Raw genomic sequence first — 16,236 nt, 5'->3', positions numbered from 1 at the left:
TGTGTGTTTGTTGTTGTTGTTTGCAGGCGTGAAGGAGATGTGATAGTCATCGAAATGCAGTCACATGCTGATCAACTGAGGGGGCGTGTCATCGCTGTCCTCAGTCCACCTGAATGTTCCTCTTTAGGGTGAGCTAATTTCCTAATAAAAGTGCTATTTGGAAGAAAAGTTTCATTCCCAAATAATGACGCTTTGTGATGGCTGAGCCACTCGAGAACGTGTATATAGCCACATCCTTTGACTGTCATGGAATCCAGCAGCATTAAACAACTGAAATAAGTCATCCACAGGCTTGTATAGGCAACCAAGAAAGACAAGGAAGGTTTAATATTTTACATCCTGTTCAGCTCACCATTAAAATTATTTGACTTTTTTTCACATTTCTTTATCATATAAGGTCTTTGTTGTGTTTAGTCTTGAATAGGCTTTTCAGTGCTATCTTGTTTTTGTATTTGAATTGGTCACACTATTGGACCAGCACACTAACATTTAGAGTCGTTAATGTTCTGAGAGATCTAAAGTGGGCTTTCTTCCACCTGCATGGAGCCTGTTTTCAGCTATGCATAAAACCTTTTAACACTGGGGAGGAGAAGCCAACGAGCTATATATTCATTTATTGATGCAGCCTCAATAAAGCTTGGCAAGATCCTTCATCATGTACTTCATGGTCCTTCACTGAGCCTGTAATTAATTCTGTAAAGAAGCCAGCAGCTGGTCCTCTGCAGAAAGAACTTCTGTGTGAGCTTCCCCAAAGGGGCCTGGCCTTTAAGCAACAGGCAATAAAAGGGCCACCCAAAACAGAGTCCTTAATAAGTAGTTATTACATGGTGCACCTGTAACATAGGCGACACATAGGGAGGTACGGCTCAGGTCATGGGAGGGGTCGTCAGGCCTGCAGGGCTTCATTTATATCACGTAGCTGCTGTTTTGTTCTTTAGTTGTAATGATCAGGCATAATGCTGCCTGTCCACAGTGACTGGACTGCTTCACACCATTACAAATGTTTTAAACTCTGAGTTTTATGTTTCAGTGTGTCTGTTAGCTCACGTGTCAGCCTGATGTCTCCTCACAGAGCAGCCTCACCTGTTCTTGTAATCACGAGGCTATATATCACAGAACATCAGGGGAGGATAATGATACGCCCCAGAAAGATGAAACAACAATGGAAGAAGATAATTCAGGGTTGTTGTGCGTGATACATGGGTGGTTGAGCTCTAGATACAAGGTCACCAGAAGCCCTCCTTCCTCCCAGAGTGCTTTATGTCACAGCCTTCATAAATTAGAGTTTGGGGTTTAAAAGCGAATTCTTGAACGTTATTCTTTGATTTATTTTACCTGCTTTCCCAGGAGACAGGCTCCGGAGTAGACATTTTAGAGCACAGAAGTGCAGGAATTAAGTTTTTTTACCAGTGTGTAGACACATAGTGATTTCTGTGCTCACAGTACATTCACTGTCCTCAGTGGCTTTCCTGGGACCGCTTCCGAGAACAGCCCACTAGCTTATAGGAAGAGATACAGTAATTACCAGTGCACCAACTTTAGCTCCCTCCCTGCACTGCATCCCTGACAAGATCGATCTCTTCCATCCCATCCCTTACTCCTTCCCTCTACTCTCATCTCTCTCTTTCTTTCAGGATCCTGAAGGAGGCAGCACTAGTGGCAAAGGACACAGTTGTGTGTGGCTTTCAGAAGGAAAACATGGAGTGGTGCCTGTGTGTCTGGAGGGGCTGGGGCAGCCACGAGCTGGAAGTCTTCTACCAGTCGTACGAGGAGCTGAGTCGCCTGGAGACCAGCATGAGGAAAAGAAGGTAGCTGTTGTGCTGTGACGGCGAGGTGCAGAATTGCAGCTCTGTATGGAGGGTGAGCAGAGGGGAATACACACTGACAGACTGCCAGTGTTCAGAGCTGCTTGGGGCAGCAGTGGAGGGGGAGGAGGTCTGCCTCGAGGGCTGAGCCTCAAGTGTTGCACACGTTTATGTCTCCTGACTACATACACAAGGACCAATAATAGGCCTGAAAAAATCTGTAATTCCACAGCAGACCTGAAAAGCCCCAAAGCTGAGTCACAGATGAAGGTTGCCAGAACAAAACTTAGATGCTTTAGTAAGGACTTCTGCATACAGGTTTGAGTGTGGTTGCATTTTAATATGCAGTGCTTTATGCTTTTTGGCCCCTGGCTGCAGTCTGTCAGCCAGTTTGGTATGACTGGGATTCACTCCGGGATGATAGACTGTTGGTGTATTTGTCTCCAGTTGTTCCAATCCTTTGTTTATTCTTAATCTATTTTAGTTTTTCTTCATCTAACTATTTCAGTTTGCAACTTCATGTCCTCTGGAGGTAGACAGGCACATTTTGAAGTATTAGGGGTGTCAACATTTAGATTCAAAATTATAAATCAATCAAAACGAGCTTTCAGTTTTGATCATCGAAATCAAAAGCTCGATTCGCGATTCTACCAGAATATTTTTTCTCTATCCCCGGCTACTTGTGTACATCCAAAGGAAAGATGACAACCCTTTAACACTTTAAATACAACACAGCTTACCAGTAGCCTGCAGCTGCACTTCCAGGCGCCAGAGATGTTGAGTTAATTTTCTTTGTCAGAGATCCTTTATTGATTTGTTTGGGAAGAGGGTTTACTTGTGACAGATTTGAGAAACCGAATTTTGTAACATTTCCTGTGAATTTCTATCTTTTGTTGTTTATTGTTGAATCCTAAAAGATGTTTTTTTTCTTTGTGGATCTCTGGAATCTTTATTTTTGGTGAATTTTACTTGAACTTGTCTAACCCTAACCTGCAAATAGCACCGGGATGAGGTCCAGCTAAAATACTGTTATCTTTAAAAAATGTAAACAACAGTTGTCAGGGCGAATTGTCAACTAGAAGAATCGTTACGTCCCTATCCAGTATTGTTTGTTATTAAATGAACTGATATTGGAGTTAAAGGGGAATTCTGGTATTATTAGACCTGGGCCTTATATTTACATGTTTTGTAAATGATTCATACTTACCAAAAGTTTTGGAATCAGTCCAGTAGATGGTCTCAGCTGGCGGCTGTGACATGCCTGCAATGGCTGCAACGTGATCCTTGGAGGCATCTCTGACCACCAAAGTTACATCTACTGAAAGTGCTTGTGTTTTTCTGGGGACTGGAGAGTTGCTGGTTCAAGACCCGCTTGGACCAGTCTATACAGAGTGTGGAATGGTAGCTGAAGAGGTGCCAGTTCACCTCCTGAAGACTGCCAAGGAGCCCTTGAGCAAATCACTGCACCCCTAACTGGTCCCTGGCACCCTATACAGGGCAGCCCCTCGCTATGACACCTCTCCATTAATGCATGTGTATGGGTCCTGTTTGTGCATGTGTGTGTATTTCGGGCCTGTGTATGTAAAGGGATTAATAAAGTACGTCTTCTTCTTTTGCCACTGACAGGCTCAGGTTGTTATTCTAAGTGTCTGACAACATTATGGAAATGATTCCTTTAGATAGACCTGTTCATTAAATAAGAATCCTTTATGTCAGCAGAAACAGTCTCATCCAAGCAGAAGTCTCACTCTGAAATCTCGTGTGATAAGTTGTTAAAGTTGTTGCCGCATCCAGATTGTCAGAATCAGTTAAATAGTCAGCCATGACTTTGGAAATGAATTCTTGCTGGCACTTCCTCAATGTAAGCTTCAAACTCCTCTATCCAACTATGACTCACGTTTCCATCATTGTCTTCCTGGAACAACTCATATCTCGCAAGATTTCAGAGCGAGGCTCCTCGTTGTGTTTCTGGTAACAAAATGGATCTTCTCATTTGATGAAAAAGGTCTTTTTCTGTGGGAATCGTTGAGGTGATGTTGTCGACTCTGAGAATAACAACGTCAGCCTGTCAGTGGCAAAACCCACAGGTTATAGATGGGCCAATGGCACTGACACCTTCACATACTCTAATGGTCCTCTTTCTTCAGGTGTATTTTAACTCTAAACTGTGTCGTATGAATCTGCATGCCAGCTGCAGCCCCCTGTTACCAAAGTGGCCTGTAAGCAACTAACTAACACCTGTGTTATGTGCAACATTATGCAACAGAGCAGAGGTTCCCAGCTTTTCTATCCAAAGCCTGGTGCTTTTGGCAGGGTCTTACAGATTACATACCAGTAACATATTTTTAAATTAAGCTCTTTTCTGGCTTCAGACTCCACAGTGTGCTCCTTGCTCAACTCTGTCCACTAGCATCTGTGTCCCCAGAGAATATAAAACCATGCAGAGGAGATGAAACATGTTCTTAGTAGTAGTAGTTTATGTTTGTCCTGCCATCTGTCTTTCCTTCAGATGGTTCACATCACATGTACAAGGATTCTTTGGGTAAAGCATTTGTGGGTAAAATCAAAAAGCTGTTAGTCAGTGACAAGGCTGGCAGCCACTGTAGGAGACCACGTCTCCCTGCATCGTTTTACATATTTAAATCATTTTATCTTTCCAGCCAAATCATTTGTTAACTTAAGTTTGCTGGTGTGTTTTTCTACAGGGCCAGTAAAGAACTGTATATTTTCCACAACAGCCTTATAGTGAGGCAGAAGGTATTTGTTTATCAGAATGTATAATGACAGTGTATTACAACAGAAGCTGTTGTGTGGCACCAAATAAAGTTCTTATGATAACTCTGTTTCATTTCTGAATGTTGGTTGTCATAATCATTGAGACAGAGGGAAACTTCAGTTCACTTATGTTATGATATGATATGTTTCATTACCCTAACCCACAGAGAGACAGACAGAGACAGAGAGAGAGAGAGACAGAGAGAGAGACTTTGACTTTATTTAGTTATTCTCAAAGATACAGTGGTTTGCAAAAGTATTCATACCCCTTGAACTTTTCCACATTTTGTCAACCACAAATGTAAATGTATTTTATTGGGATTTTATGTGATAGACCAACATAAAGTGGCGCACAATTGTGGCGTGGAAGGAAAATAATACATGGTTTTCACATTTTTTTACAAATAAAAAACTGAAAAGTGTGCTGTGCAAAAGTATGCAGGCTGAGTGGGCTGTTGGGCAGATGGAAACCTTAGAGTTTGTTCCTGATGTTACAAAGCAAAGATTCTATAGCCAGGCTGTATAACTGACCAGAGAGAGGGCAGCCCTGCCTTATTCCCCTCTGGACCTGTATACGCTTACAAACAAATATCTATGATCAATCCTGTCAAAAGCCTTTTCCTGGTCAAGTGACAGGATGCCGATGTTTATGTCCAACACTTTGCAGATGTCGATTACATCCCTCAACAGGAAGAGATTGTCCATGATTGTTCTCCCAGGGATGCAATAGCTCTGGTCCATGTGCACCATTAAGTCATGTTTTGTTCGAGTCTGTTAGACAGAGCTCTGGACAGTATCTTGTAGTCTGTGCACAGAAGTGCCACAGGCCTCCAGTTTTTTAATGAGGCCAGGTCTCCTTTTTTCATGAAGCTGGCAGCTCCCCTCTTTTAAAACACTGACTGACAAGACTGAATGAAGATCTGGGCCAAGGATGCCCCAGAACTGCTGGTAAAAATCAGCCGACAGCCCGTCTAATACCGGAGCTCGTCCTTTGACCAGTTGCTGCGCCACGGTGGTCAACTCCTCTAGGCTCAGCTCTCTATCCATGTCCGCCTTCTCTCCATTGTTGAGCTGAGGAAGACCCTGTGGAATCTCTGCAGCACAGCTCTGGTCACAAGTCCTCAGCCACGAACAGAGAGGAATAAAGGTCTACTGCATGTTGTCTCTTACTGCACTTACTGTGTTGTTGTTGTTGTTATTTACTCTGAACCAGGTGTACTGTCTGTTACCTGGATGTTTGACTCTCCATGTGTCACAGAGGTCTAAATGGCCAACCAAATTGGTCAGTATCATGTAAGACTTTGGATGAGGTTCTTCATTCATCCTGTCAAAAGTAAAACATGACGTGCAGTTCCAATCCCCCCCATTATGATGTTGTCTAGATTTAACTGAGACAGTTCATCCTTCAGCTGTTCGAAGAACGTCACTCTGTCTGATCCTGTGTTTGGAGCATAGACATTAATAAAAGAAAAAGTGACTCCGTCTATTTCTGCCACAACCACCAAGGCCCGTCCTCTCACTATTTCTACAGAGAACAAGATGTTAAAATTCAACCTTGATGAGAGACAAATGGCCACTCCCCCCTTAAAATGTGTCCCATTACTAAAAACATAGGAGACATCCGTCCAATAAGCCCAGTCAGTCTCATTGTCAGCATCAGAGTGAGTTTCCTGAAGAAGCATAACGTCTAGTTTCCTCTGCTGAAAGGTTTCTTTAATTAGAGCTCTTTTCTGTTTATCCCTCCCTCCATTCATGTTTAAAGATCCCACCCTAAACCCGTCCATGGAAAGGGAAAGAACAGAAAGAAATAGCAGCAGCAGAAGACAGTCAGCCATAAGAAACACCCTGTGATGCATGACCATGGTTACTAGACTTTCATTTTTCTTCCATGTCTCTTTCTAAGAACAGCAGCAGTCTTTTTTAGTGTGGTGACGTGTTTCTTCAACCTGTAGCGTTTCTTTTCGTTCAGGGCATCAAAGCCAACCAGTTTCTGTAAAATCGCAGCTGATCACACAAATTTTCCAGTGTCCTGAAAATAGTCCTTGACTTTCACTGACTTACCAAAAGTCTCATCTTAAAATCCATTAATCTCCTCCAGAGAGTAGAGGTCGTCATCCAGCCCCTGATCAGTCCCAGGGAGCCGGTCAGTGTCTGAGTCTTCCTCCTCCTCCTCATCATCTTCCCTCATAACTTGACTACTGAATAAAACCTTTTCCTCTGTAACCTTCCTGCCCTGCTCACTAGTAGACGGCTCTGCCACATCCACCCTGTCAGCAGACCCCCTGCCGACAAACATGTCCTGTATCACCATCCCACTCTCCACCAACTTATAAACAAACTGCTCCTGTTTTACAAACACCACCACTGCCTTGTTCATCCAGGAGGCATAAACCAGCTGATCATGCCCCACCACTTCTCCCACAGCCAGCAGCACCACCTCCATCGGCACACCGGGCCCAGGAACCAGCCTCACGCCGTGTTGGAGGGACAGAGATAGTGTCTCAGCGGACGCCGTCTCGCCCACCTCGTTGCCGACTTTCAGCTCTTTTTCCAACTTTAACCACTAAAAACAAATGAAAACCTTACCTGGACATGCACAATAAAAAGGGAAGAAAAGAAAGTAAGAAAGTAAAGGTTTAAACTAACAGAACAAAGGAGAAGTTAGGAAAAGTTTAGGAAAAACTGCAGCATCCACACCACGTGATCACTCTCAGACAGAGAGAGAGAGAGAGAGAGAGAGAGAGGCCTCCGCTGATGAAGTGATGATGACAGCTGGGTAACAGGATGATGATAACAGGACTCCTGCTTGTTCAGAGGAACATAAGAGGCTCTGAAGTTTTCTGCAGCTGGATTTCAAAGAGCTCTTGTTTGACCTTTTTCTGACTGCACACCTGGGTTACTTATGTTAAAGAGGTAACCCAGTGATTTATTTAATATTTCCAATTATTTATTACTCAGTTTCTATTAAGTGAGTGAGTGGCACAGACTGAGATATCCTGACTTTCAGTCCCTATTGACCATTTTTTACAGAGTGGCCATTTTCCAGTCACAGTCAGGCTGGAGGCTTAACTGTAGTGCTGCTGTGATTACAGATTACAAGCTGTATAAACAGGGAATGTGACAGATTGTTAATATTTCACTGCTTCCAGATTGATCGGCAACTTAAAAAGACATTGGGCCTCATGCAGCAACATTCATTAAATTGCCCTGATATTTTCTTTTACTTTTTTCAACTCCAGATGCATCAAACACTCTTACCATCCAGATCTGCTCTAACCCAGGTGTGCTGAATGATGAATCCCACTTGATCATAAGTTGGAGGCACGTGGCCGATTGTTTTTGATTAGAAAAGGTAACGCCCACTAAACACCATATAAGGGCAGGTGTTGTGCCATGTGCAAATAGCCTACACTGGCACAGCGATTGGAGAGATGCCACCAAAAAAGGGTGGTAAGAAGAAGAAGAATGTCAGTGAACTTGAGGTATTGTTAAATCAAATAAAACAACGTAAACGTGATCGTCCACAGCATCAGCACTGATGTTTCAGGAACATCAAAAACACAGTATCAGGCCACATCCACCTGGCCTTCAGCACTCCAACCGTGCGTTCTACCACGTATATGCCTGCAATCTACAGCACCAATATTATTTTGAGCTACAGCAAAACAAGCGTTCTTAATCTCTACCTGCTGGTTAGCAGTGTACAGGAATGATATGTACTGGGGCATGAATGATATTATCGCTTTCAGTACTCTTGGAAGCGCACGGCTCAAAGAGGACTGTGAAAAACCTGGCCTGTCTCCTGTTTCTCTCTCTGAAATGATCCTGTGGCCAAAATTCTGAGTGCGCTGAGTACATGGAGATGTGGAGGTACGGGATTTGACCGGTGTGTGTTTCACCTAAATTAGGCTCCAGATTATTGCACAAATCCATAAGCAGTGCTCGTGACAATCTGAATGACTCAGCAGCCATTCATCTGTCTCATCAAGCACGCTGTCTGTGTAAGGCCTGGTCTGTCAAAGCATCTAGTAGCAGTAGGTAAGCCATGAGTCAGGTGTTGAACGCACGCAATCATCCCAGGGTTTACATAGTCTTAATTAGGATCAATTGACCAGTAGTATTTTTAACCACGAATTAAACAATCCAATCATTAAAATTCCTCTAAAACATATAGGCTGATAATCTAAATTTGATTATATTAAGCATTTTGTTATGTTCCTATAATAAAAAATGTATGTTTCCATGCATTGGACAAACAAATTGTCTACTGTGTAAACGGGACGTTTTTTCTCTTTTCTTGGTAAGAGTGCTCTCAACCACTCTTACAATTTTCTCTTACCAAAGAGAAGAGCAAAAATAAGAAAACATTGGTGAATCCAAGAAATCAGTGTGTACTCACAAAATAAAGAAATCGTGGATAAGAACAAAAATAAGAGAAAAAGTGTTCGTATATCACTTCTTGCATGAGGCCCATTGTATAGTAAAAATCCGAGGGGCATTGGGCCTCGGTAAAACAACATATTTGATGACCCTTTATCTTCTGTCCACAGAACACTGTTTGAAGCTAGAAAAGTGGCAGGGTCCACCAAATACAAACAAAGTAAAACAGTATGAAATTGTCCTTTAAGGTCAGTTTGTTTAGGCATAAAAAAAAAAATCAGTCAATGAAGATCTTTCTCTTCTCATCTTCATCTTCATCTTCTCATCTTCTCATCTTCTCATCTTCTTCATCCCTCTCCAAAACTACACAGTACTCCTTTAAGCCAAGAAGTGAAATACACTGGATGTAATCAAATGGTGATGTTAGCTAGGAAGAGGTTGAATGCTAAAGTTAGCTAATACATTATCAAATATGTAGTTTTACCTCAAAATATGGCCCAATTTCCCTCCAGATTTTCAGTGTCCAATAACTTTTCAGTTGCTGCTCGAACGGCAAGTGATGAAATGATAACAATTTGTCCGATTCCCTACGTTTATATGACCTGCAACCTGCAGCAGAGCAACATAACATTATCCCAGCATTCAAGCTTCCTACCCTGAGCACGTCGTCAAAGGAAAATGGCTGAATAGGGTCAATTAAAGGATAAGTGCACCCAAAAATGTAAATTCAGTCATTATCTACTGACCCTTGTGTAGCTACCGAGACTCCAAACTGATTTGAAAAGACATGACCTGATTTTTTGGGCCTCTAGGCTTCTGGAGACATGTGGAGCCATTTTAAAAACACATCCATATCTACTTCAGAAATGTTTTATGAACTACAATACCTCACCTAAATAAGTAAACTTATGGATTTCTCTGAGTTTGAACATTTTTGGAAACATTTGGGATAATGTAAGTACACAACTCAACAAAATAGAGCAAAGTTCACCTGTTAATCAGTTGCATGTATATGTGCTAATTAGACCAGTATCCTGCCTGACTTGAATTTCTCAGTAATCTGGTTTTATACAATATATGTATGTAAACATAACCATTTAGATTAGATCTTAGGAAACATCACTGATGAGTTATTGTTCTCTGAGCTGTTTTCACCTTAAATGATCCAGAATCCTGAAAAGACAAGAAGCTACAGAGGTTTTCCTAGAAGTACCTGTGGGCCCTCCCATAGAGATGACAGAGTTGGTGCCAGGAGTTTACTCAGCAGTCAACATGGTGGCACTGCAAATATCATGAATGATGCTCTTGTCATTTAAAAAGACTTGGCCTTATGTTCTGTTCTGCACTGATATGAATAAATCATGCTCAGTCCTCGGCTGCTCTCATTTAACCTCTGCTCAGGCCAGAGTACCCACAGCAGTCCTGGCCTCAGAGCCACTCCACTCCTCACAGTGAAGCATCTCTGTTCAGGATAACATTAATTCTTATCACTACTGGCATACTTTATTTGTAGTCAGGATTTACACACCTTTTTTAAGCTTGTCACATGGATTTATGGTTCAGTTATACTTACATTTTTTTCCTGAAAGCATCAGAGGGCAGTAGATAGAGAAAACTTAGTGACAAGATGCCTTGATGCATCTCTGTTGTCTACAAGTGTAGTAGAGGGTTTCCCCTTTGCTCTTCAGGTGTTTGAGTTTCATCCCAACCAAAATACATTAATGTACTCCAGCGAATAAAAGAGGCTCAAATGTCCCAAATTTTTGTCCTCAGTATGGGTTAAGTACAAAAAATGCTGGACTACATTTCCCATAATTGCATGCTTTCGTTAGAGTAAACCCAGCCTGCCTGGTAAATGTCTACATCTTTTAAATTACACACCTCCACTTTATACTCTACACATTTGTAGTCTTCAAACCCAAGTTGTGTAATCAGGTCTCACTTCCCCGCTCTATATGCAAATAAACACCTACATCACTGGGACAAACAGACACAATTTTTTTCTACACAAATAAAGAACTTAATGCAGAACATTTGCTACAACTCACAATATTGTGCAGTTTTTTAAGGGGACTTTTTCCACAGATGACAAAGAAGTACACAAAACTGCTTACAGTTTTCTGTTTTTGTAAGCTGTTATGTTTGTAAGATGACTTTGCCATAAATAAAATGTTGTCTTCTTACATAAAACTAGTGTAAATGGTGAAATCAGTTGAAACTGTGTGTTCAAACAGCTGCTGCACCCCACCGTTGTTATATGTATGTAAATTTAAACTGTATATTTCCCACAGTCATAGTCATGGGCGTAGGTTTCTATATAGATGGTCGTGACATGTCACAACCAATGTTCGAGGATTGCAAAATAGTCACTACCAATATTTGTCTGCTGCTGAGCCAGTAGTAACGTTAGTGAGTGGTAGTAGTGAGCATCTTCCAAACTGTGTCCGCTACTTGAAATGGATAAGAGGAAGAAACAGCTGAGAAACAGCGATTAAAAAGTTGAAGTCTCTGGAGGTGGAGGCTGCTAAATGTGCGAAGTTGACGGAGCTTTTTGGTGCCGGGACCAGTGACACCGACCCGCCAGCAGCCACAGGTGCTGCTGCGCCGGGAGACGAGGGAGGAGGACCTGACGATGATGAGCGAGTGGAGGCAGACAGGGTCAGTAACGTCAGCCTGGGGCTGGCTCGGCTAAATGTTTGAGACATGTCCAAAACAAAGTAAAAAAACGTTTTTACATTGAATGTGATGCGACCTCACTAACATACTGATGAATGCAGCTGCCGCTAATGCTAACGTAGCTGCCGCTAATGCTAACGTAGCTCCTCAGGGACTGAAGTCGTTATTTTCTAACTTTGACAATCTAACATGTGGCAGCACATCAGCCCAGAGTTAAAGGGCTGTGACTGTTGGTAGTTGTGGTTGATTTTGTTCAAATACGCCGAATTGTGATATTATGGGTTATTATTGTTCAGATGATTTAGCTAAGCTAGCTAACAGATGCTAACGTCAGCGGTCTCTTGTTGCCATAGCAACAGTAAACATTCACGTGGCCTGATGAGCTGTAAACAGAGATACAAAACACAAGTAAACCTGTAGCAAATAATAAATTTAATTTGCAATATTTACCATTGAATTTATTGTAATCTTTCAATTCATTTATTGTTTACTGAGGTGATAACTATCTAATAGGTATAATTTGTGTGTAAATGTGTTACTTTTACTGTAGTTTTCAAATGGCTGTGTATAGTGTTAGTGTATAGTCTTGAGCATTTTCAGGTCACAAAGATCTGGCTTTTTTGCATTGGGAAACACTAGTAAAGTGTCCTAATGAAAACACGACAAAGCCATTTGACTACCTTGTTCATAAATGATGGTGTCAGGACTTTTTTTTATGACACACACACTTTCATTGATAGGAATACTTGGTTTTGAGGAATGACCTCTATTTTGAGCATGTGACATGCTTTTGCAGGTTATCAACAAGGTTTTGCAGTTTGTACTAATTGTTTTGAGAAATGCACCAACTGTTGTGCAAATGTAAGTAATGATGTGAGAAAAACTCCACCCCGTCTCTGGTTTTGGGTTCTTCCCGTTAGTCTCGTCCCGCCCCTGGTCATAACATAACTTCTGTTGTGATTTGACACTATAATGAACAAAGATTGATTGGTTGATTGCTGTAGCTGTCAGTTTTAGTCCTTGAGTTCATAGCTACGTGCTTTATTTGTTAACTGCTATCAAGGAATATGACTCTCCTTTGTAGTATGTGTGAGAAAGGACGCCACGAGATTTGTGGACTTCTACGTGGTGTCGCTGATAATGTAGCGGGCAGAATATTGCCAGGGCTGAATTTTTGTCCCAGTCCACCCCTGGTAATGTCACTACCAAAGCTGAGACCAAACCTATGCCCTTGGTCATAGTAAATAATGTAAATAGCAGGTTTTAACTACACTGTATTTTAAAATCTCTTTCAAAGCTGTTTTTAAACTAAACATTTCACAATCAGCCCACCCAATGAACAGTTGTTCATCACTACTCATTCAATCATTTAACTTATCTCTAAAGGGTATATCAACTGAACAGGTCTCTTTAACAGACTGCCCGTGGAAGTACAGACAGTACAGACGTACAGATCGTCCATCTCTCCCTGGAAACAGCTCTGTTTTCCTGGCCATTTTGTAGATGTCTCACACTTGTGAGCTGATTTCAAGTCCATCAGGTAGTCCTTTTGCCAGCTGTTCCAAAAGCTGGTTAACAGTCTCTGTCAGTATCTCCATCTTCAACCCATCTCCTCTCCTCACATTGGTTGTCTGAGATGGTGGAAGCATGGTCTTTGGTGGTAAAGAAACCAGTCTTTCCCCAACCACAAAATTAGATGGTATGAGTGGCTAGGGCTCTGATGCTTCATTATTTACATAGGAGAGAGGCCTGGAGTTCAGCACGGCCTCTACCTCTGCAAGCATGGTTGTTGGCTCCTCAAAGTGTAGTGAAGCCTTCGTCGGACCCTCTTTAAGCAGGTTTTCATGGATCTCACAAGCAGTGCCGGCCCTGACCAATTTGGTGCCCTAGGCAAGATTTTGACTGGCGCCCCCTTGCATCGCAGTCAATTTTATAATTAATTTTCATACACTCACACAGAAACTATGTATTCTATTCGATTTTATTTCTTTTAAGTCAAAAATATCACACCAAATAAAAACTGAAAAAAGAAACAAGTGATAAATTAAGAATACAATATAAATAAGGTATTGCACAAACATATTAAAGAATATTCTATTTACATACAAAATAAAAACAGTCTGTATTCTTTGGGAGGAAACCTTTTGCAGCAGAAGCAGTGCAAGCTATCATTCTTTTTTGAGTACATCAGCCAGCTTCTTTTGATTTTTCCCCACTGACTCTGGTAAAAAAGTCATGTGGACACTTTCTCCCATCTTTGTTTTTGGGAAATGTGTAACTGTTTTTTTATTTGAAATGGTCCTCTGTGAACTAACTCCTTTCTTACTTTGTCAGTTAGAAGAGATGGCCAGTCAGCAGGGTCTATTGGTGCAGCCTTTAGTCCTGATGCTGTGTCACTCTGGTGTGCTGAGGTAGAGGGGACAGGAGCACCTGATGCTCACTGGGGGTGGTGGTGAAATATTTTAGAAGTGCATCTGAAGAGAGAAGAGAAGTATATGTGACCACTGGATGTTACAGTTTAATAAAAAACAGATGCTTGGTGTGTGCTATACATAAGACTAATATAGACTAATAATGAAAATACGATGAGATTCATTCAACTTTATCGTCATTGCAATGCAATTCACTCTAACCAGAGTGCAAAAAGCAGTAAAGTGCAGTGCAGTGATATATATATATATATATATACACACACACATACATATATATACATATACACACACATATGTATATATATACAGATATATATACACATATATGTACACATATATATACACACACACATACATATATATACATATACACACACATATGTATATATATACACATATATATACACATATATGTACACATATATATACACACACACACATATATATATATATATATACACACACATACATATATACATATACACATATATATATATACACATATATACACATATATACACACACACATATATATATATATATATATATATATATATATATATATATATATATATATATATATATATATATATATATATATATATACATATGTAGCCTATGAATGATATGGGAAAGTAGTATTAGCATTAATACACTTTAACAAACATAAACTGTGAGACAATAAACCAAAGGCTTACAACTGCCCTATTACTTATACAGTGGATGGAAATCTAATAGCATTTTAACTGATATACAAGCAGGAAAACACAGCCAACAGGTTAAAATAACACCTGAACAGGCCTAACGTTAACTTTCCAAATGTCCCTGATGAATTTAAGGTGGAGTAACATTAACTTACATCGACTCAGCTATTTACTGATTATTAAACAATGCTACCGAATCGTCCGAAGTAAGCTAGCAAGCTAACACTCTGCTCCAACAACGTAACTACGATCATTAAACTATTCATTTCATTCACTTCATCACATTGACGTTACTGTACCTCTTTCTTTTTCATGTTTTGCTTCCTCTGCTTTCCTTCTTCTTTCCTTCCCTGGGCGCCGGATGGTTTTAGCCTTTTGGACATTGTGGTTCCGCTACGGTACTGATAAACCTCTCTTGGTCTTTGGGTCATGGTCCGGTCAGATTCAGGCAGCTCGCCTCTCGACCCCGCCCCCACCCTCACAGAGGGGCACAGTGCAACGAGCCAGGAACCCAGAAAAAAGGCCTCTCCATTATTTAATAGGCTTTGCAATAAGGTTATGTTGCTGTGGGCTTATATAATATTTCGAAATAATATTAGTAATAGCACTGGTAAAAAATTGTTTTTTTTTTGTTTTTTTTCTTCCCCGTTTGCGGCGCCCCCCGTGGATGACGGCGCCCTTAGCATTCGCCTATACTGCCTATGCCCAGGGCCGGCCCTGCTCACAAGCCTCTCAAAAGCCGCCACACTAAGCAGCAGGCTTGGTAATAAACTTCCAGGTGAACCCCTTGTCAGTGAAAAACTCTGTAGCTCTGATCCCTTGAATGATGTAATGATTCGATTTAATCCAATTCTTTCAGATCTTGGTCTGCTCTTTAGAACGTCACAGCATTGTCTGAGTAAATAACTCTACACAGTCCTCGCCTTGCAATGAATCTCTTTAGGCTAGGAAAAAATTCTCAGTGGCCTGTCCTGAGACTAACTCTAAATGCACTGCCCTTGTGACAGCGCAGGTGAAAAGTGCAATATATGCTTTCTTAGGTTGACTAGATTTGACATACAAGGCTCCTGCAAAATCTACCCCAGTAACTTTACTAGGTGGGGTCTCTGTGACTCAGCTGCTGGGCTAGTTTCGCTTTCAGTTTGGTACAAATGTGACTCTGTGATACCAGTGTTCACTTCATCTGCAACACAGTCCACATCAATGTTCTCTGTTTGATCAACTGATGACAGTGAAGTGGGTCCTTTCCACCACAGTTGGCTGTGGATGAGGTTCATGAAACTCTGGCCTCTGGTGGGTAAGTCAGCAAGATTGGTTTTGCCATTGCAGTGAGACCAAAGCTCTGGGTTGGTGAGACCTTGTATTTCAGTTACTCTATTTGCCACAAATAACTTCCACTTTTGGGCTGTGCTGCATATCCAATGAAAAACAATCATGGAATCTGTCCACAAGTTGAGCTGGTTT

At 41.2% G+C, this 16,236-nt stretch overlaps 1 protein-coding gene across 1 annotated transcript in view; it reads left to right on the top strand.

Annotated features, from left to right (window-relative positions):
* Positions 1–4,647, top strand: part of lrrk1 (leucine-rich repeat kinase 1) — a 111,318-nt gene extending 106,671 nt beyond the window's left edge. Inside the window, exons 37-38 of the mRNA XM_073464207.1 lie at positions 27–128; positions 1,635–4,647. Of these exons, the coding sequence (XP_073320308.1) occupies positions 27–128; positions 1,635–1,812 (280 nt within the window). The 3' untranslated portion in view covers positions 1,813–4,647. The remainder of the gene's footprint in view (positions 1–26; positions 129–1,634) is intronic.
* Positions 4,648–16,236: the final 11,589 nt, after the last annotated feature.

This window comes from Pagrus major, chromosome 4 (assembly GCF_040436345.1).
Source record: "Pagrus major chromosome 4, Pma_NU_1.0".
NCBI classification, from domain to species: Eukaryota; Metazoa; Chordata; class Actinopteri; order Spariformes; family Sparidae; genus Pagrus; species Pagrus major.
Note: the sequence above shows the minus strand (reverse complement) of the source record. Positions and strands in the feature narration are given on the sequence as shown.